The sequence below is a fragment of the Xiphias gladius genome, chromosome 6 (genome assembly GCF_016859285.1).
Source record: "Xiphias gladius isolate SHS-SW01 ecotype Sanya breed wild chromosome 6, ASM1685928v1, whole genome shotgun sequence".
NCBI classification, from domain to species: domain Eukaryota; kingdom Metazoa; phylum Chordata; class Actinopteri; order Istiophoriformes; family Xiphiidae; genus Xiphias; species Xiphias gladius.
Window position 1 is genome coordinate 25,110,003 of NC_053405.1, and position 23,470 is coordinate 25,133,472.

The 23,470-nt window shown below is 38.1% G+C and overlaps 1 protein-coding gene across 9 annotated transcripts in view; it reads right to left on the reverse strand.

Annotated features, from left to right (window-relative positions):
* The window catches only part of LOC120790469 (LIM domain containing preferred translocation partner in lipoma), a 179,126-nt gene that overhangs the window by 65,772 nt on the left and 89,884 nt on the right, over window positions 1-23,470 (reverse strand). For all 9 annotated transcript variants that reach the window (XM_040128011.1, XM_040128013.1, XM_040128008.1 and 6 more), the window contains one exon: window positions 6,428-6,524. In XM_040128011.1, coding sequence (XP_039983945.1) covers window positions 6,428-6,524 — 97 coding nt within the window. The remainder of the gene's footprint in view (window positions 1-6,427; window positions 6,525-23,470) is intronic.

A 23,470-nucleotide genomic window follows, 5' to 3' on the forward strand; every position in this document is an offset into this window, starting at 1 on the left:
CAGCAACATTACAAAAACATTTATGCTGCTGCTTAAAAATCTCTCTGGAAAATCACTCTGTATAAATATTGATTGGATATTAAAATTTCACATCTTTCTTAATTCTATACAGTGGAAAACTGAAAGTCTGGGATCGCATGAAGGAATTCTCAACTTGTCATTTTGGTATTAAAGGAGCAATAAAAAAAACAGATTCTGTGCAGCAGAATGAACTACACTGCATAAGTATCATCATGACTAATTGTAAATAATGCAAAGCATCTCATCCTTTCAATTATTCGGCTTTACGTCCTGGTTTTGGTTGACAGAAATGTAGTGATGACAAAATATTGTAAGTTCCTCTGATGCACAAATGCCAAGGCATCTGTACTGCAAGCTGAGTAGCTGTGTCTTATTAGATTTCCACAAACACAGGACACCTACGCACAACCTAAGTGGATTAAATATGACGGATGATGACATTTGGAGAAAAGGCTCTTTCAGATTACTAAAATCTAATCTGGAACTCTAAATCAGGACTAATCAGTTGGTATTCAAAGAAGCTTCAATCATAGGGGGAATTTCTGGCTTGCAAACTGGGTTTCTCACAAGAAAAGCCGTTCTTTTATAGTGCATCATTTTCAGGTTTTTTTACAGTTTGAGGAGCATTTGTATTTGAGATTGGCTGCTTTTTATGTGCCGGGTTTGCGACAGAAAGTCTTCAAAGACTTGTCCGGTGTAATTGCTGGACTGCCGTTGTTGTAAAAGAGCATAATAATGTTGTGTAACTTATAAGCTACAGATGGAGCTCAATTGAGTCTAATGAAAAGTTTCCTTGTGACATCACAGAGCCAGAGTGTAACATTAATTCAATTCAATTAACCCCCTCTGGACCAATGAAAACTGACTATGACTTTTTCCGATTAGGAGCTCATCAAAGACATTAGTGGCACCAATAAAACTTTGCTATAGGAAGACAATGATTCAGTCCAGTAGCGCGCTAGAGATCGCAGCCCCACTTTGATTAATCTTGTTAATTACTAGCCTTAGGGTTTCAACAACTGCTGGCCCTCTTTCCCCCTGTACCCTGCCAAAAAAGAAGAGGCTTGTGTGCCATCAGATTCTTTGTAATTACAAAAGTCTCTTGCTCTGGGACTGATTTTCCCACAGAATTAGATATACAGTAAGAAACATGCCGGTTTAAAGTCAATTTTAACATTACTGTGGTGACTATATGTACAATATTCAGCGGGGGAGGAAGGAGGCTCTGTGGATTTGCAGAGCAGCATGTGCCTGCGCTTGAACTCTCTCCTAATGAGTCCCTGCAGTCACCTCAGTCGTGGGCTCCTGCTCTCATCTTCATTCTATCGCTCAGTTAATTCAGCTGTCGCCTAGTTTAACCACAAGATGACCCTCCTCCCTCCCCTCCACTCCAGTAACAGCCAGCCGCTGTCAGCTGGGTATGCACATGCTATCCCTAACTTATTCTGGCTACCTCAGCTCACATATGACCCATTTCTTAACTCCCATGTTCTTGTTTTACCAGCCTTCAGCCAGTCAGGCTTATAGTTGGCAAATAGCGGGAACTGCATGCACGGTATATCAGTACACAGAGTTCATGGCAGGCCCTGCATCGCATACACAGTCACAGAAAAAATTAGGCCAACAAGGCTTTGAGGGCCATTCCTCTGTAAAATAACTACACTTTGCTGAAGCCAGCAGATCCATTTGACCTATGTCTAATGTGAACCAATTAAGGTCTTTACATCAGTGCGCACCAACGTGAAGCCGAATATCCCTTAATACCAGTTAAATACATGTCCCTGTAGCTATAATACACCTACACATTCTATCATGGTGTGCTGTGTGATTATGTGCTGATATAAAGCCTGCTCCAGAGTTCCATTGAATGTATTGAGTGAGGTATCTAATGGGCATGGGAACTAATTCCAGGGCAAAGGGGATTAAAGGATAGAGAAAAGAGAGCAGCAGAAGGATGGCACTCGCTGGCAGCAGAGGGTATAGAGGGTGGAAAAATAGAAATGAAATATAAATGCACAGAATCCTTGTCTTCTGAATCCTATTTTGCGAAATAGTATTAAAATTGGTATTTTGTTTAATCCTGGCACTTATATTTTTTTTTAAATGAGAACAAAATTCAATATCAAGTGCTTCAGAGAAAAAAATTAAAGAGAAATACTGTAAAAAAACAAAAACAAAACACAGCTGGACAGTCAAACAAGAGTTTTATCAAAATCAGGATGTTTCATCTGTACAGTGTCTTTACTGTATCTCTCATTCTCTATACCCTGAGCAAGAGTCGTGCCTTATCCTTTGATCACAATGATATACTTTTGAGACTCAGCCTTGCGGACTGCTTCCCAGACTGGCAGACATGCTGCTGTGTCTACACCATGGGAATAAAGGGATAAGAAGTGCCAAGAACTCTAGTTTAGCCCTGTCTGTATCTTGCACACCTACACTATACTCAATGGCCTCAAGCCATTTTCCAAAAACACTATTCTTGTGATACAAAACTAACTTTGTGGGTCACTGGGTGGGCTAATCTAGGAAACCTTAGGCCAGTTTTATTCTATTAACCCACTAGCCCACATCATTTTATTCGGCCTTTATCGCCACAAATTTGGCAGCTATGTTTAACAGCACAACCTGTAGTTCAGGACAAATTCTCAAGAGTAATTGAGTAGCCTGTTTGTTTCGATTTTTTTAGTTTCATAAAATATCACAGTGTAAAGCAACAGAGTGAGTGCTCCTCATGAGATTAAACTACTTGCGCTAATGTTTGCTTTTGCTTTTTGATACATTGCTTTTGTGTCAGTAATACATGTGAATCAAACAGTGAGTCATTGGCTAATTTTAGCCACTTTGCTACTCTCACCTATGAATGCTACACTGTGAAGTGACTGTTGTGTCAGAGACACTCACAGCTGATTATGTAGGACCATTTATAGCACAAATTATTATATAGTTTTGTTCAAGCACCAGCACAGGATTCATGGAGTACATAAAATCACAACATACACAAAGTAAGTGATCCTGTTACAATGTTGTGATAAAAAAGTAGAACAGGAGGAGGCTGGGGTGGAAAGAGAAATCACTTAAGACAACATGTAACAAGCAGCAGGCCATAATGAGCGAGTGAGAGCTTGGCAGATTCTAAAAACTGCCTCACTGTCTTCATGAATATGTTTGGTGCTAAGAAAGTCAGCTGATACTCCTGGTATATTTGACATCACTGCTCTGCCCAGACTATTGCAATGCTTCATGCATGCATTTACCTTAAAAAAGAGGTCTCAAATTTAGTATATAATAGACAAAAATGAATCTGGTGGCTATATCTGAAGATCATGTCATTTGGTTCTCCTTTGCTATCACACAGTCCAATAAGCAAAAACTGTTCGCTGTACTGTTTTTTCTTTAAATAACTAGGAAGAGTAGGTCATGTATCTGAAAATACTTCTGGTTAAATTACTCTTAGATAAATAAATAAAAATGGAGATATTTTGACAATATTGTAATTTAATTGGTCCATTATCTAACATGCTTTTGCTGCTGTAGATCCGTGGCTAGCTATCTAAACAAGTGTTAGCAGAAATGTCGCAATGCTGACAATATACAGTATCTAGACGGGTAGGCATAGGAATTAAAACCCCAAACCCCATTCTGTTTCAGTTTATTTCATTGTGTTAATTATTCTCAGTAAATGATTACCAAAGCTCTATGTGGCTTTATGTGTTAGGTGAACAATTATTTTATGGATTATTTTACTTATTTTATGGATGTTCTGATGCTTATCTTTGCCTTACTATCTAGAAATGATTTTTAGTGGTGTGAAGACTGTAGCCAAAAGTAACGTAGTAATTTCTTTTTAATAACAAAATTTAATTGAGTAAAGAAGAAAACTAATGTGCGATACAGTTAATGTAATAAGATACTACCCACGTTTTGTGGCCAGCATATACCAAGGTCCAAACCGAATCTGTTTAAGCCTGGCTAGCATGCTAATGCTTACAAAGATGTGATAAACTAGCTGTCCTGCCCATTACCTTCTCACATAAATCTTAAAATGAAAAGCCAAAAAAATAGGACTAGGGATTAAACTGCCATGGGACCTTTTTTTCCCAATCATTATTTAACCAGGCAGTCTCAGTGAGATTAAGATCCCTTTCCCAAGAGAGACCTGAGAGCAGGAAACATTCACAAGAACAATCAGCAAAACAGAAAAAATACTACAACTAAATAAGGAACTAAGAAACAAGGAAAATCTCCAAGGGAAATGTAAGACTCTAGTTTGAGGGCAGTTCCATTTAAACAGTGCATAGTACCTGAAACCAGTTCTGCCAAAATTAGTGCATAGTGCATGAAGGATATCTATAGGTTGATTACTTACTAAATCATGAACCCTAGTTACTAGATTTAAATGAGAGAAGAGAAGTGAGGTAGTTTGAAGGCTTCAACAGTAGAACTTTATAAATGAATAACATGAGATGACTATTTCTTCTTGACTGAAGCTAAGTCCAAACCACCGTTTGGTACACTGATGAGTATGATATTTGTCATTTGTGATAAAGTGTAATGCACTATGATACACAGGGTTTAACTGCTGGAGTGTTGATAAGGCAGCATGATCATACGGAATATCTCCGAAGTCAAGGACAGACACATTGAGGTTGACTGTACAATAGTTTTACGGTTGGAAGAAGACATCATTTAATACTATACATCAAGCCTAGTTTAATTTTTTATTTTTGAATAAAATGTTGAATATGAATATTGAAAGATAGTCTAATGTCAAACCTAATTCCTAAATATTTTATGACTCAGCAAAAGTAATATGTGTGCCAGGCTTTAATGGTAGGCTTGTCAGAGTCACAGGTGGAATTGGAGAATACCCTGGACTCGGTCTTTTCAGCATTTAAAACTATTCTCTGGTTAAGGAGTTGGAAGGCATCAAAGGCAGACTGAAGATGAGTCTGGGCCTGGGCTATAGTGGAGCCTGGGGGATATAAAATGGTATCATCAGCAAAATTAAACTTTGATGGATTGATTAGGAACAATTATGTTGTTTATGTATAATGTAAATAGCAATGGACCAAGGATAGACCTCTTTGGCAACCCATTTCTGATGGTAAGATGACATGACCAAGTACCATCAGTAACAATGGTCTGAGTTTTCTCTGTAAGTTAAGAGTGAAACCACTTAAGTATGGCTTCATCTGGACCTATAGAATGTAGTTTGTGGAGTAGGATTTTTTATGATCGACGGTACCAATTGCTTTTGAGAGTTCAATGAAGAGGGCAGCACAAAATTGTTTTTATCAAGGGAGGGGACAGCGTTATCAATAACTGAAACTGCAGCTGTTATTGTGCTGCGGCTTGGGCAAAAAGGCAGACTGCTGTGGCTGTAGTTTGTTTAGTGAGTCAATAAAGGTACGTAGTTGTATATTAACCAACCATTCTAGGATTTTTGCTAAGAAAGGAAGTTTATATATTGTTCTGTAGTTGTTGACATCAGAGACATCACCACCTTTGTTTAAGGGTACTACTAAGGTGCTTTTCCACAAAGCTGGAATCATGCCCATTTAAAAGGTTAGGTTAACGATATGAGCTAAATGTGGACAGACTAAGGTGGTACTTAGATTAAGATAAGGGTCAAAACTATCTGCACCAGTGTATTTGTATACATTATGTGTTTCAGCTTTTGTGTTGATATCACTCAAACAAAAATACAGTAAGCAGCCATGTGGTAGTAAAATGCTAAAGGCCTTTCTTTCACAGCGGACATTTTGACTTGCCACGGTAGGAAAAGAACAGGTGTTAGTAATAACATCAATGATGGCTCCATTCTGCTCAAGTGTCCAAGTAAGTCATGACAGTGTGGCATAATACCAGGACCCTGAAACCAAAGCAGCTAAATGCTGAGTTGATTTAATGCCATTACAACAGTCCTTAGCAATTTGCCTTGGTGAGTTAATAGAAAGACAGAGTGACGCCATATTGCGGCGTCATCTTCCACCATGGTAAATGTTATCTAACCATCATTAATTTTATTATTTACATCTGTGTTTTTATGCCTCTGTGCCAGCGACAGCCGTGGCCACTTGGACTTAAGGGTGAACTGATAAGAATTTAGTGGTCAAAGGTCAAGGTCACTGTGACATCACAAAACATGTTTTTGGCCATAACTCAAGAATTCGTACACTAATTACAACAAAATACACGTAATAACTTTGATTAAATTCCTTCAAAGTCTTTACTACATATATTATAGAAGTCTGGATAGACGGATGTAAACTCCAACTTGACTGGTTGGCGAAGGCGTACAACTGCAAGGCGGTAATTCTACTTCTTACTGTGACATCAAAATTTCTTCCATTTAACAGGCTATTGCTCACCACATGTGAGTGAGATGGACTATCTTTCTTACCAAAATATTCTTCAGATGGAGGGTTGTCCATGTCAAACAGCATCTTCTTGGTCAGACGTTCCAGCTCATCTTCAGGGTGGGCCATAGGAGCATTGCCCTGAGAACCAGAGAAGAAACATAATTGTGATTCACAGAACTGACCAAGATAATGAAGAACATTTCAGCAATTTCCTTGCATTCATTTCCATCCGACTTATTAAAGTTACCTGTTCTATGCAATATGACTGCGGCTTAAAATGAAATGAAAAAGTACAAGAATGTATTCCTTAACAAAATACAGGTTCAAATTAAATATTCACAAAAACCTGACTTCAGTAAATCGGGATGAAGCACTGTCTCAAGGTCAAACATAACACATTTACTGTAATTAACATGCATGGGACAGTCTTGAGTCTGCCTTTCTCCTCTGAGATGTCTGACCCTGGCTCAGGCCCCAATGGTGTGCAGCCCAGAAGGTTGTGCATATCCTTCTGTGCAATTCAAGCATGTGGAAAAAAATGTGGCCCTGACCAATCCTTGTGTTTGGAAAAGAATGACAACAGAAAGAAAAGAGGAGGCAAACATTAGAAGCTACTTTTTAAAGTCTTGTACAGTTTGGTGATAGGTCAGTAGATAGTTGTTTAGACATACTCTGAGCACAAAAGACTTTAGGTGTGAGCCGTGATGAGGCCTAATCTGTAAGAGATTTTGGAAGGATGACATAACTCTCTGAAGATGTCAGTTCCTTCCTTTCCTTGTGAGCCTGCCCTCCCCCTTATCATGCAGTCTCTGACATCTGCTTGCTGTGTGTCTGTATGGGGCTGACGTGTTGCGCCTGACATTTTCTGCCAATCATTCGCAGAGCCGCAGAATACAGCTCCCCTTTCCCCATCCCTGAGCCCCAGCTCACGGTGCAATCCCGTCACAGGTGTGTGTGTCCTTTGCAGACACCCTGGAGGCCTGAATTTTACTCTTCTCTTGCTGTGCGGCTGAGTTTTTTCGAAAATCAGTGACAATCAGATGACCTTCCCTAGATCTGGGGCCGGTAGGATCTTTACCGTAGATTTGATTTCCAATATTGTAACACGGGCCAAGATCTGAGCTGACCTTTGAGGTGTTCCTAATTGTGACGTCTGGGAGCTGGGTGAATGTTAGACGCCAGTCTGGTTTTCTACTAATTTATCCGTGGTTTACTGTGTCACATACAGGAATAAGATTTGTCAATAGGAGATTGAGTGAAAAATGTTTTTTTTTATTCAGAATGAAACAGTAGTTACAGATCCTTTTGCACAACTCTTCTGGTATTATTGATGACTGAATTTTCATCAAGTGGTCCAAAAATGTATATATAGTAGGTGTAATTTTAACAATACATTGAAGGAGGTAATGCAAATGTACAGTATATTTGGTGTGAGAACATTCAGTGCTCTTCTCAGTATATTTCCATGGACAGTGAGAAATGCTGAGCTCTGCTTACTGTCCACAATGTATCATGGAGAGTCTAAACTTTATGATGCATGACTTCTGCTCGCCCTGGCTCAGGATGCAGCAGGCTGATAATGGAAGCCCAAACAATAGGCATCATTAACTCTGAGGGAACGACACGTTCGACGTGCAAATCTTCCTGCCATGCCGGATTCCCTGGATTCCCTGGCACCTTGCGCCTCCTCAGCCACTCAAGCATAAATGGCCAGGATCACATCATGGAGGATTAGGAGATGAAAGGAACATTCCTCAGTGGTTGGATATTCCTCTATTGTCACCTCAAATTACATGATTTTTTAAAAATAATATACAATGGCCAATGTAGGTATATGTACAGAGAGTTGAATTCTAATATAACAACCAGCACAAAAGAAAAGATAATAAGTCTCCACAATGTTCGTACACCTCAAAAGAAACACTCTTGTTGTCAACATTCTGCTCATTATGTGTGTGTTGTTAGTTTGAGACAGTGAAGAGGACGATTTAACACTGTTAATCTTAGCTCCACATCAAAAGCACATTGGAGAGGGAACGAAATGCTGCTATTACCAGAAACAGACTTTTGAGTTTAAGCTTCATTTATACCTTATCCACTCTTTGACACCCCGCAGCAATGCACTGCCAGAGAGTTTAAAGCACCTTGTTAGGGAGTCTTTTGTGACAGCATGGAATAATTTTTCACTTGAATAAGAGAAAGAAATTGCTTCCCTGCATGCTTTATGATTGCTTCGCAGTTCCTGTTCAGCTTTTCAGAGGCAACAATAGAAACCATACAGCAGCTATACGTGCTGCAGACATGATTTTTCAGTTACGTCTGGCTCAGTTCAGTAAATTGTTTGCCTACGCCCTCAGGACACTCAGTCGCAGTTTTATTGAAGTTAGTGCTTAAATTCAGTGGTGACTGGGTTAACAGCTGCACCTATTTTCCACTGTTGTACCAGTATGTCGAGGCTTATAGTTTCAGCCTATCAGTTGTAATACCCCTGAAACACATCCTGATGGACCATCAAATGCAATCCACTTGACAAACGATTGTCAGAGCATTGTTAAATGCCAGACCACTTAAAATCAAAAACAACCATAGCATCTGTAAGTGACCACTGTTGCGTGCTAACTGATACAGCATGACAGTGAAAGGTGAGCGGCGCTGGGATCTGATCACTGACCAACTGCCACATCTATGACTAAAGCCTTGTGCACCACCCACTGTGGAATTGGCATAGTGTCAGAACTGATTAAGTGAGGAGCGGAGGGTGGGGGTGGGCAGAGGGGGCTCGGTGCATGCTCTCACCTGACGCCCTGACAGCATCGTGTCCTGCTAAGAAACAAACCTCAGGCTCTGTCTTTCCTGCTTCCATTGCAGTGATAGAGAGTGAACAGGAGAGACAACTGTTCTCAGGGCATCTGATCTACACCTTTGTTAGTGGAGGTGGAACAAAGGAGGGCAAGTGAACAGGAAGCTGGAACTATTTGCATATCATCCCCTACGATGTACAGAACAAAGGGAACTCACAGATTTGCAGGAGAAATCATAGCAGGACACGACACAGCTCAATTCTGCTTGACACAATAATGATGAAACATTACTAAAGTTATACAATAACACGAGAAAGACATTGTGTCTGGATCGAGAAATACAGACAGCTGACAGACCTAAACAACACTTGTCTTTATTTTGACATAAGCTATTCAAACTGAACTGTAATTAAAATTCATTTTTGCTAAGAAACCAGTATACACACTCAGTTGCCAGTTTATTAGGTACACCTAACCTCAAAATACAACAGCACTGCAAAAAAAAATCCTATCTTCTTGGAGGTTAAAATGTGTAATTTACATATATGGGTTAGACTAAATATTAGAAACAACTCTCGGTATCAAACAGGACAGTGCAACAGCACAACAAAATACAGTCTCAAAAATGACTAAATGACAATATAACCTTCATGGGAGGGGGGGTTATTCTAGGGCACAAGTTTTAGCTAGGTGTATATCATCCTTGATGTTTCTTTTTACTTGTTTACTTATTTGGTTAAAACTGTAATTAGCAAAAAGAAGAAATTTCCATGTATTTTTCTTCAGTGATGGTGCCAGCTACATTAGTGTTCACTAATGGGCGTATTTTCTTGTTCCAACTGATGATGTTGCTAAGGGTAATATCAGTGAGACACTTAAATAAATAATAATTCTTATATCACTTAAATTCCAATGGCCACACGGGTAGTTAACCAGCTGGGTGGCTATGTTGTTAACTGTTGCTTAGTCCCATTTGTTATCTGAACACTTCTGTTCCACTAGCCTCAATAACTCAATGCAATCTCTCATTCAGCATTTTTCTTTCATCAGTCTCTCTGAAAAAAAATGAAGCATGTTCCTGGAATTTAGTTCCCATATTCTAAAACAAATCAGCTCCATTACAGAAGTAGCTATAAGAAATTGAATCCTTCATGATTTTAACAAAGTTAAACAATGACTACTTTGTGAGTGCAATAAATAAAAAAAACTTCAGCTGCCCTGAGAAAACTACAAGCAATACTACAGTGATCAGTAACTGACTAGCTTCCTCAAAGCTTTTTAGCTCCCACTTTCTGAATGGAATACAGACTTAACAGCACGGTGGGTCCCTATCATTAAATGCTGAATGTTGTAAAGAGACAGACATCTTAAATTGCTAAAGGGACATTATTATTGCTATATTGTTGAAAAAGGGAAAAATGTTGTAGGCTATACATGGCTGTTTTATCCTCCTCTGAAAAATGGAAAAATATACCCAGTAGCTGCAGTATCGCTATGGTTTATTTTTCCTTGCACAAAAAGTGAGAAGACTTCAAATTTCAGTTTAACTTTTGATGAAACATGAGCTGCATCCTCATATTTAGGCCAGTACATTTTTTGCAGGGTTCAAAAGCAATGTGAAAAAGACAAAGAGATTGAAAACCACTGCACAAACAGCACAAACCACTGAGCTGAAAGTGATATCCAGAAGAGGGAAAGTAAAAGCACTGTGGAGAGAGCCCAAAGAAAGGCAACTGCTAAACAACACTAATCTGTGGCTCTAAACCTGCAGTCATCTATATATCAGTCGGTGTCTGTTTTACTTCCTGTAATTGCAATATTGCACCTTACGCCATAAGCAATTGTCTTGCTTTTTACAATAGCTTAGCATTTCCTGCACCATCAGCACAAACTGAAGAAAGACATAATCACTCACAGACATATTTATCCACAGATTAAATGATGATGGACTTTACAATACAAAATGCTCTTTAGTGTCAATAGAGCTGCCGCTTTAACTCAGGCTTTTAAAAGAGAAGCTTTAGTCAGCTCACAGTCTGACATCCTGGCTTTTTGTCTCCTTAAATCACAATGGTATTATTTGAAATGGACATAGAGCCTATGAAAGGGAAATGGCTTATTAAAAATAATATCAATAATAACCACAACAAGAGCAAATGGACCACTGCATTAGTTAGGGTTCATGAGGGATTGAAATTTTTTATTGGATTGGAATATCAAAAAAAAAAAAAGCATTTGTTGCCACAACATTAAAAGAGTGATTATAGCAGCTTAGGCGACTCCGTTTTACCAAAACAATGAAAGGATTGCTGGATCAGTCACACTATCCTTGCACTGAGTTAGTGTGTGTTTGCGTGTGTATGTGTGTATCGGTGGGTGTTTTGAGGAGAGGGGGCTTCAGTGTCGTGTGTCTAGAATCAAACATATGGGTTAAACACTTAAAGATGCTTTTTGAAAATGTGTGTATTAAGAGCCATCAATTTAAAGTAGATGGCTTTATTTGATTCCATAGTGCAGAGAGAGTGCATTTTCTCAACTGGCTCTGAAAAAGATTGTTTGTGCCATGGTGGCACAGCAGCGCTCCTCAATAGAATCCTTTGAGACCATGTGATTACTGTGATTCATTCATAAGACTGACCGGACAGAAATGAGAGTTATAGTCATGATAATACAAAGGACAACTCTGCTTTGATTAGGTGATAGGTGATGTCAAGACGCCACTCTGAGCAGCGTAAGGACGCAGACGGTTTTCCACTTCAAACCAAAGTTTGTCTGGACAAAAATGATATTTGCAGTTGCTTTGTCATTTTTCTGACAGATGCATGTTTAATTTAAGAATGTGTTAAGTCTGTGAGAGGAATCACATGTTCGTGGTTTTACGCAATCCAGTTGATGAATTTTCTGCTTGCGATGTTAAACAGGTTATGAGTGATATGTAATGCATTACACTTTGAGAAGAACCATTGCAGCGCTGCAAATAAAGCTCAAGGCCACCTTCTGAGGAGGCACAGATTAAAGTATACATTCTCTCCAAACAAAATAGGTCATGTTGTTTCAGCTCCAATTAAATGCTGAGGAAAAAAACAACAGTCAACTGTAGAGCAGCTGTGTACAGAGCAGCCAGCGATAATTAAAAATTAACCAATTCCATAATTGACATTTTCCACAGCCATTCAAATCTCTTGCTGTAAACAGACTTCATATAAAGGGGTGAATTTCAGAGTATTCACAGACATGTAATGTATGTAGAGAGGCCTTTCAATGTTTGTAAGATTGCTTGTGTAAAAACTAGGTCATCTGTTCGGAACTGACACATCCCCCTGCAAACAGATATTTGAAAATCTGAGAGTGTAGAGAGGGGTGCCACAAGCGATCTGGAAAAAAAAAAAAAACAACAACAACAACAACAACAACAACAAATGACGGCACAAATTGTTGAGATGGAGATAAAACTTATTTGGCATCTCTTTGTATACCATTACAATCCTTTGAATGTAGAAAACACTATATTACACAGGATGCAGGTTTCCCTGGTTTGGGTGAGAGCTCAAAGTATTTCCCCTACTGTTTCCTCATGTGGTAGCACAGGTGTATATATAAACTCATGTGGTGGACATGAAGATTCACACAGGTTATGTCCTCAAATCAACATATCGGCAACCTGCACTTCCCTTTTATAATACACAGTGTTGTTGATCTCCTGTGTAATTTTGCCTCCTAAGCAAACCATGATACATTTCTCTTCTTTCCACCTTAACAGCTACATGGTTTATCTGAATGACACCCTGAAGGATATCTCTTGAACAAACACTACCACTAAATTGCTGTACCCAAGAATACATAAAGTCTGATCCACTCAGGGTTGCTTCCTTGATGAGAGAAAATGTTTAGAAAGTGCACACGTTTCATGGACTCTGAGCCAGGGGTGCATGAGAGTTCTTCTGTGGACAGAAGAGGATGTTTAGAGGGCAGAGCAGAATCCAGCTTCAGCAACACTCCCAAAACGGAGAAAACTTGTTTATGTGCACAGAGGTGTTGAATCTGACAGGAGACCATCTCCAGGAGGAGCCAGCAGGGGCCACTGTTTATGCAGGCGGTTTTGGCTGCCTGGTTTCTGATTGAACCAAGACATCTCTATACCTTTCTTTAAATTGTACTTAGCGGGCAAAATGCTTTGATCGATACACTAGTACAGTCAAACAGTATCACTCAATTTACCAGTGCTTTTTTCATTAACCAAAGTAAACTAATGAAATGAATTCTTTACATAACTCTTGTGCTTTTTTCACTATCACAAAAACAGGTTTAAATACTTAAAAATCCACCAATTTTAATGCGTAATCAACATTGCTTAAATACAGGCACTATATAAATGAATTTCCTGTTTGTTGTCGTATGACATGAAGTGAATAGAGGAAGGTAATCCAACCTTCACCCAGCATGCCACAGCATCATTAACAAAAGCTGAAGAATAATCTCAGTATTCTATTATTATCCCCATGACAATTTCCCTCACAGGATCAATAAAGTCTATCCATCTATTTATCTATCTATCCATCTGTAGGGAACATCTGCATCTCTTCACTACAGGCCAGCAAGGAGAGGCTGAGAACAAGAAAATAAACCAAACTGCTTAGACATTTTAGATTGCCGGGGCTCACTGAACTGCAATGACAGGTATCGATCCGGCCAGTTATTTACCAGCCACGCTGTTCGTCTCAGAGGGGGCCAGCTGAGAACAGGGTGGCAGGGCCTATTATTTATGAACGGTTATGTGACAAGCACTTCTGATCTACTGAGGGTTACCACTGTCAGAATGAACTGGCCAATCAGCAGCTAACAAAAAGAATGTGGATGACAGAAAAGCCCTTTACTTCTAAGTGAGATCAAAAATGAACATTAATCAATTCACTTTGTATGGTTTTGTACATAATTAGGAATTTAGTTCTAAACATTGAAACCCTTTAATTTGTAGTATTTTATGACAGTGCTCAGTTTTATGCTAGGAAATAACAGAATTGCATCTGTCTATGTGGCCTGTTGCGTAACTACACACAAGGGTTCAATGCCGGGAAATTAGACTGTGGTATTTCTTGGGAATTCTCTCAAAATCTGCTTGCCAAAATCTGCTTGCCATTTCCCAAAAGAAATACAGTACCTGTGGGAACCTGGGATTTTTAGCATGTGAGCTTGCATTCCAGCAGTGTCTTTTTCCTGCCTCGTGGATGGTGTACTTTTAAGAGGAATTATTTTTTTACTACAAGATAAAGTAAAGAAAATGAAAAGAATAACATCAGAAAATTGGAGTCAATATCATGTCATGATTACTTTTTGTTGTATTTCTATGTAAATTAAAATAACATTTAATTTTATGGCGAGAAATTTCAGGAATGCCACGGCAAGAGTGATACGTTCCTAAGTAATAAATCATGGGAAATCCTTCAACCCTATTGTACACCAGCTATATCAGGTCATTACAATGCAAGCAAATACATTTCAAACTGGGTGTGGCCTATTTTATAAAGGACTATAGTTTTTTGACTTTTCTCAAATTTTTCAAAAAACTTCAAACATGATTTTATGTTTTGGCAGTAAATATTTCCATAAATACAAATAGTCCATTGATAAGGGGAACCATAAAAAACCAAAAATGTCTCAGTTAAAAGACTTTTTTCATAGCAGACATTATGACTTGACAGCAGGAAAAGCACAGGTGTTACTAATAGAATTAACCATGGTACCAATTAGTTGGTTCCCTAAGACATATATCACTAAGCTAGCATACACAATGCAAAGGTCCAGCTGTGTTTGGCAACTTAAAATGCCCCCGGTGAGAAAGTCCTACTATGATACGGCACATATGATCCCAGCACCTGTGCTATTCTAAACTGTGAAATGGATGAAATATAAGGAAGTCTGTGTGGTGAATATGTGACATTATATGATATTTAAATGTACCCTGTGATGTTTTCTTGTAAACCAACAGACGTATGTTTACATTACATATTTACACTCTTTATTTCTCATCTACACGCATTACTACACTCGCTTGCTCATTACCACTACCAGCTGTCGATGAGTAGACTAGCCTGAAACCAAGGGCAGAAACGTGTGTTGTACAAAACAGGGACCTGCTCATCAAAAAACTGCTCCATAACACTACTAGTGGTCAAAAACCCCACAGTTTACCTTTAATTTTCCAACTGCTGATTTCATGTATCCAAGGGTAAATATGGTTTAGTTGTGTAGTCCACTCTATGAGTTTACCATTAATGCTAATGAATAATTAAAAATCTCAATTAATTATGTGTAATTTTTTAATTAATGTAGCAGTCTATATAATGCTTTTAAAATGAAAAGCTAAAAAATAAATAAACAAATAAACAAAGTGACACTTTACTGAAGTTCTTGATACCCACTCTATCTGACCATAAACATAGTAACAATAGATTAATCAGAAAATTCACTAACACTTTAACTTTTAAACAATTATTTCCATATTCGTAGAGGCCTATCACAAAAGATTCATTGCTCTCACCATTAATCACTTCAATGTGAAATCACCCATATTTATCAATACTATTAATGCCCCTGTTACCCTTAATGGGCCTAATTCATTTTTGTTGTCGTTTGTGGCTATATTTGCATTTGAGATTTGTCACAGCTCAAGCTTGGAAGCAGCTACTGGATGGAAGCTTTCTGATGTGCCGGCATGAGAGAGTGAAACATAAGGAGATCCACGTTCCATCATTGACCTCAAGGATCAGGTCTAGTGGACTGACCTTTGGTCTACAAAGCATTCAGTAACCAGATCCTGTTCTAACCACCAGCAAACATCACGTTATCCAACAACATGGTTGTCGACACAGCAGTAATTATATACACTGGTTTTTATCCAACTGATCACTGTCACACAGTCACACTTGAATTAGTGGTGTAATGACTTCTCACAAGAATTTGTGCTTCATGGTTAAAATTTGTAAGTCAGTCAGCTGATATAGGCCAATAGATGTAATATTACAAACTAAAATGAGCAGGGAGAGTGAGAGGATTTAACTGCCTCATGTGGCTTTTTCTGTAGCATGTGATAGTTTCTCTGCATGGACTCCTTTTCAAATGACTATAATCATTTTATTTTTATCATAATATTTACACTATCCACATCATTTTTTTTGTCTCTAATTTTAGCAACTAGAATGGGGTAGGCCTTACACTATTAAGTAAATCTGCTGTGTAAACATATAATCAAACAGTGCATGTATTGAGTTACAAACAGCCTTTTAAAAATAATGCCTCTAATGGCACGCACCTCACAGATTCTGTTACAGACTCACTAACTACTCACTACTGATACTTCGTAACCTCACAAAGTTCACAGCCTATTTCAAAACATCACAAACAAATTGTCTTGCACATCCCTATCCGATGTCTACCGCAGCTTTCTGCGAAAAACATACCTGTTAATGTTTATAGAAAAAGGTTCATTCATGTGCCGTTGTATTTACTGTGTTTACAAGAGGAGTCAACTTGAAAGACCCTCTGCTGTGGTTTTCACTACTTGAACATTTTTTTAAAACCTAAGACTTAATGTCTAATGACATATGATAGTGTTCTTAAAAATGCCGGAGGTGGGGGGCCTCATGGATCTGCACAATGCATTTTAGTGAGTAACTGAATGTAAACAGAAAATCTCCTGGCACCTTTACATCACTCCAAGCATATCATGCATTCGACTTCTCATGTCAAAAATTCCACCTGACTAATGTCATTTGAAGGCAGCAACAGTTATTTGTGCTGTTTGTGTCATAAATGCATACATGAATGGTAACTTGGAGATGGGCTAATATGCACTATTCAATATGAATGTGTATTAATGCAAAGATATTGGCTTTACTCAAGCTAAAAGTTCCTTTTAGGTGAAACATTATGAGAGAAAGAATCACAATGAAGAAAGTGCAAGGCACCTACTAATTGTTCTTCTTTCTATAATCTTTTGCTTTCTTCAACAGTATGAGAAAAAACAAAGAAATTGTTGAAAAGGCAGAGTCACTCACAGGTGTAACTAAAGTATTCATACCCACATGTGTGTGGGTAGAGTGGGTTTTTAATTCTGCTGTAAAAACAATATCACTGTCTGCAAAACTGCATCGAATATGTTCTAATTTATATATTCAGTTTCATTCCTTGCACCTTTCACCCAAACACACACACACACACACACACACACACACACACACACACACACACACACACACACACACACACACACACACACAGTCATATTTTAGTGGTGTCATTTTTCTGAAAGCTCCACTGCATATTAATTTGGCAGAAATTCTTTAAAGGAATAGAAATCATAATTTTGTCCTTTAAACACAGTGACATTTGAATAGCAAATAAACAACTATGTTCAGGTACGTGTTGAGAATTAAAACTATTTTTTCTTGTAAGCTTTAGCAAAAATAGAAGTAGCTTTCATTTCTCTTAAGTGTACTCAGAGGGAAATTGTGTAGATGTTCTGTTCACTTGTACAGTTTGCAAAAAATAAGCACACAAAAATATTTGGATGGGCTTTGAATGTAATGTTTTTATGGTGCTGTGAAATAATGGAAAATAGTTCAGGGGGTAAGAGAAAATCTGTATAGTGACTGTATTATATCAATCACTGATTTGAACTTTTTTCAAAAAGGCTTCTTCAAAACTAGTATGCAACAATTTTCAAAAAAAAAATATATACATGGGACTATTTGTCTGTCAACATATGGTTTAGAATAACCATTTGTTTGTTGTGTAGAACAAAGTGCAATTTGTTTCAAGGTGCATCTATACACAGAGAAAAGATCACAGGGATGCAGATAACATCTTCATCTTATTGAAGCCCTGGGCTCTCACTTTGTAGTTACACGTGGTAACCCTGCACCAGGAGAAGAATCCACTCTGGAAATCTATAGCAGAGCTGGTAACCCTGCACTTAGTCAGTGTGCTTTTTTAGGAGCTGCACATAGTTCCTGAGTTTGGGGCAGCTAGGGTCAATCACCTGAGGAGAAGACATCATGGATGATGTACACACAGCAAGAGTTCACACCTGATTGTCTTTCAAGGCATAAATAGAAGTGCCACTCGTTTACATGAAGGAACAGCTCAACAAGATACTATTTAGATGGGCGTAGTGCAGAGTTAAAAACATCTGTGACTATTATCAGTGGGTGAGTTTCCAGGTAGTAGATCCAAAAATATCTGTCAGTGTCAAATCATTTGTTTTTTTTGAGGGCCCCAGGGTTGTATCCCATGTACCCTTTCATTCTCTATTTACATGCAACCACTGGGGCATATCCTCCGCTGAAATACAGTAATACTGATGTCCATTGATATTGGAATGATATACAGCTCTATGCCCCAATTTAACCTAACCTTTACTACTTAAGTCCTGTATTATTTCTCGTCTTGTTGAGATTAGTAATTGGATTCCTAAAAATTCTCCTTATAAATACCCCTACTGGTCCCAGTGCTTGCATTTTTAACCGCCTCTTGTCTATAGCCTGGGTGTCTTATCTAATAATGCCAAATAAAGAGCCTGTAACTGTGATTCCCAGTTGCTTTTTTGTGCTCAGTTGTATTAAATGGTGCAGTCTTGTTTCATTCAGTTGAGTATTTTTTAGTTTTTTAACTTTATTTTAATTGTTTTAATATCATTTTTATCATTTACTTTCATTTTACTCATTTCAATTTTGGACTATTCCATCTTTTCACCTCTAAAGCACTATGTAATTTTGTTTTTGGCTGGACCGCAACAGCAGGGCCATATAAACGTAAATGTCCATGACTGAATGATAAACTTACACCATAGGTTGGCTGGCCGAGTGTTGGAGTTTCTCCATTTGCTGTTCCTCTTTCAAAATGTATTGTCGCAGTGCCTATGTCGCTAGATTTACCGACTTTCCACACCCCTATATAGCGACTTTTTTTCACAAAAGCACCTAGCGATAAATCCAGTGAATTTTTGGACAAACCTTAGCTACTTTCGGAAGAAGAGGTTGGCCAGAATTGCCCAGCGAGCGTGAGGTCCGGCTTTACCTCCGCAGGCACACATCTCTATGTGTCTCATTCAACTGACTGCACGGCAGCTACAAAGGCGTGAATGAGCTTCTAACTTTCTCTCTGAGTGATCATTTTACAATATAGCTGAAATCACAGCACGGCCGTTGTCCTTAACTTATGTGGTAATTTTGTCAGATGATGTTGCATTTATAAGTCAGGATTTTAGCAGTGCCAAATAGCCTAGTTTCAGTAACTATTTCATACTTGTTCCATTGTCTGACAACAGAAACAGAAAAACATGTAAATAAGAACAGCTGTATTGGGAATTTGGCTGTATTAAAATACTGTATATGTTAGTACAGACAGTAGGAGAGAAACAAACAGATAAAGGGCAATCCAGCCATATACTAGGTTTTGACCTAGTCTTGTTGAAAAGTGGTGCATAAATAACTTGGTCAGAAATTTTCTTTATTTCACAGAAAATAAATTACTGTTCATTTTGTTTGATCTGCTCTAAAATTCAGAAGCATCTTGCAGCTTCCATCATAATACCCATTCAATTACCCTTAGCAAGAATTAACTGGTGTTTGTGATTAATTTTAAACATTTTTTGCACTTGTTAGCTAAAATGGATTCCTGAAAAATCAGGAATTAAACTTTAAATACCATAATAATGTGTTAATGCCCTGTCAAAGAGAATTTCTCAAGTAATGTTTACATGGGCAGTGAATTGCCTATGCCTTTCATGGATTTTCACAGGTGGAGCTAACTTTTTAAAATGGGATTTTAGTTCTAGTTTTGCACACAGTTGTGGAGATTAATACGGGTTTATGCCAGGTCACACATAAAAAGGGTCTTTTCGACACATCCTTATGGCACCATATGCAAATGTTCTTGTGTAGGTCAAAAGGCGTTGTGGCCAGGACTGGAAGGCCGAGAAATGTCAGATATTTAAACATGTTTGACAGTTGAAATCATCATTGACCTTCGAGGGGGCTTTAACTGGCTGTAGGGATTGAGCAGTTCAAAATAATCCTCCCCTGCCAAATGTCACTCAAGCTCAGTCATAACACAAGTCATCATCCAGCTTAGCTTTCCTCCAATTTTGGGAGAGACGGCGAGACTCGTGGAAATTGGTATGTTAACCGGCAGCCATGAAATCTGTTAATTTTTTGAATCACAATAGAGATCAAACACTGTTGGATTTGGGTAATTAAGCGTCCTTGGAGCCTGTTGATGTTCTTACACCTCCACTTTACGTGTGAGTAAGAACATGTTAGGGTGCTGGGTAGCAGAGGGTGATATGGGGTGGGGTGGAGGGCAGAGCAGGCAAGCTAGAACAAGTCTAGATCATAGAATTTCATCCAAGGAGTTCATCTTGGACTTCTAATGACACTGACCTTCTATGAATACACTCAATTATGTGAAATGATCTCTTTAATAAAGTCCTCAATCAAAATCACAGACCCCCTACTGAGAAAGTCTCGGCTATTACATAAAATCACCATCAACTCTAAATGACTGGAGAATTTATTTGATAACTATGACAAACATGTAAAAAGTTCCTTTAATTGACTATGTTTTGGTTTATTTACACAACAGATTAAAAGAGGCATAACCCTTTCTCTATTAAGCAGATTTAACACTATTTGTAAAAGGTTACGAACATGTCACGACACTGGGTCAAGCAGAGTGATGATTATAAAGGCAAAGTTGACAGATTTTGCTTTCATTCTAATCTGGCTTTTATAGTGTCTGTGGTCTGTTTTGGCATTAAAAGATCTGCTATACTGGACAAAAAAAAAAAAAAAAAAAAAACCCGATTAGAGCTAAGGTTTGAATACAAATATTTTTGGGGAGGGTCAGGTCAAACATGACGTGTGACACCAGAGAATCATTTACAGCATATTATTTAGATGAATGTGTGCAAATGGAGCATTAAGTTTCCTGATATGTTTCAAAACAAATAAAGCACGGGGGGAAGGGCACAGAGACCATTATATAGTGTGTAAGCTATATCTGTAAAATTAGTGATTTGCTTTTATCTAAAATCAAAGAGATGCTCATAAATCTATTAAACGCCACCTTTTGTTTTTTTAATAATGCATCATACTGGGACCAAAGTGAGCTTTTCGAGCAAAATGTAGACTTTTGTTTTGAACAAATATATAATTAGACTTATTTTTAAGATACTAGCTGCAATGTTGAAGCTAATTTGTATTTAGTGAAATACAGTCCTTGATGAGCTATTCCCAGAGGCTGGGAGGCCCAGTTTGTATTTGGAACCAGCATAAAATCCTTGAATTAAAGAAAACTCAAGGGCCTTGCACTTTCCAGAGATTGTCGAGGGCTGGATATAAAGATGAGAATAGATGTCTCTGTGGCATTTACTACTCTGTTCTAAGGGATGACAGTATTTTGTAATTCTTCTCAATTGTATTCAGTTCTATAAAAAGGTTTAGTGCTGTATCCAACATCTTGCACTGCTTTAAAGGCTTTAGGCTTTGCCTGTGACAGTCCTTCACTGCTTATTCCAAGATTAAATGAATAACTGTTTAACTTTACTATGGATATATGTGTTTGGGTTAAATAGTGTTTATTTTCTTTGTGTGTTTTAAATGGTTCACCTATGACACTGTCAAAGAATGGATGGTTTAATCTAAAAATTGTTATAAAATATAACTGCTAAAATTCTTATAAGGGGCATTAAGAAAGCACCTGATGGCTTCATATATGTGTTGTGCAACAAGACTGAGGCTCAAGTTGCATGTTCCAGACAAAAAATCTTTGTTACGTAACATTTTCCTTGTATTGCAGTGTAGCGCTAGTTAACAGTAGTATTAAAAGACTGTTATTTTGATCTAATATAATGACTAATGACTAGTGACTTGCACACTAGAAAGAAGGCTTTTCAGACGAGAACTAACGAGTGAGTTTGGCAAATGTAAGGGCATTTTTGGGTAACATTGGGTGCGAACGTTTACTCTGATAGCATCCTGGACCAGCTTCTGCACAGCTGGGAAACACTGTAATGGATTTGCAGGTCATTAACGTTTTTATAATATATATATATATAGTATGTATGTATATACATAAACACACATATCTACACACACATCTACATAAACAAATACACACACACACACACACACACACACACACACACACACACACACGAATGTAACCTTAAATCCTACAAACTACTGTAGATAAATCACGGTTTTAGCTATTTGGCCTTGGAAGTAACACTCTGGAGGTACTACAGTAGGTAGTAAGCTTAGTAGGTAAGCATGACATACTAATGATTGCAGATTACATTTGAGGAGAAAAACAAAAAAAATAACTTATCATGAAGCTATAAACTTGGGTTCATATAGCAGTCGGTAGATACTATTGAATAAATCTGCCTTTAATGAGACAAATGAAATCAGATGGTGTAAACCCCCAACATAGAATATGTTTCAAAAATTCATAAAGGTTACAACAACTGTTTATTCTGAGCATTTCAATGAAAGATGGCAAGGAGCTCCCAACTGCATTGCCATCTGATGCTGAACAAATCTATGCATACTGTACACACACACGGGCATAAGAGTCAAGACCACACTGATGCACACACAATCTTGTAGAAATGCTTGTACTCTTGTACAGATTTTTACTATATATATATATATATATATATATATATATATATATAGTAAAAACAGTAACTGACAAATAATATAGCCAAACATCAGAGCTTGACAATACCATGCCTTGTTTTTCAGGCCTCATCTTACTGTGAACTCCTGGGCCCAATAGATGACGGTCAGCACCTCATCTGAGGCCATGGTTTACAGTTGAGAGCTAGTTGCAGACCTAAGTGAGAGCGTTTAAAAAACTTTGGCTGTGGTTCATGACAATAAAATGGGGCATGACTTCAACAGGCAGACTGATGAAGTGATTTAAAGTGATGCAAATGTTTATACTGCAAAATTGTATGAAGAAGGAGCTAAAACCAAAGATTTTGATTTATCACTCCACCTATGTTCCAACTCTCAGCCATGGTCACAGATTTTGGGTAGTGTTTAAAAGGACAGAATTTTGGCTAAAAATGGCAAAAACAAGTTTTCTTCCCATGGTGTCTGGGTCCAACCTTTGAGATAGGCAGAGGAGTTAAAATGTCCCGCAGAGGTTTAAAGTAGAACTGCTATGCTTTTGACAAAAGCCAGTTGAGGTGGTTCAGGCATCCAATCAGGACGCCTC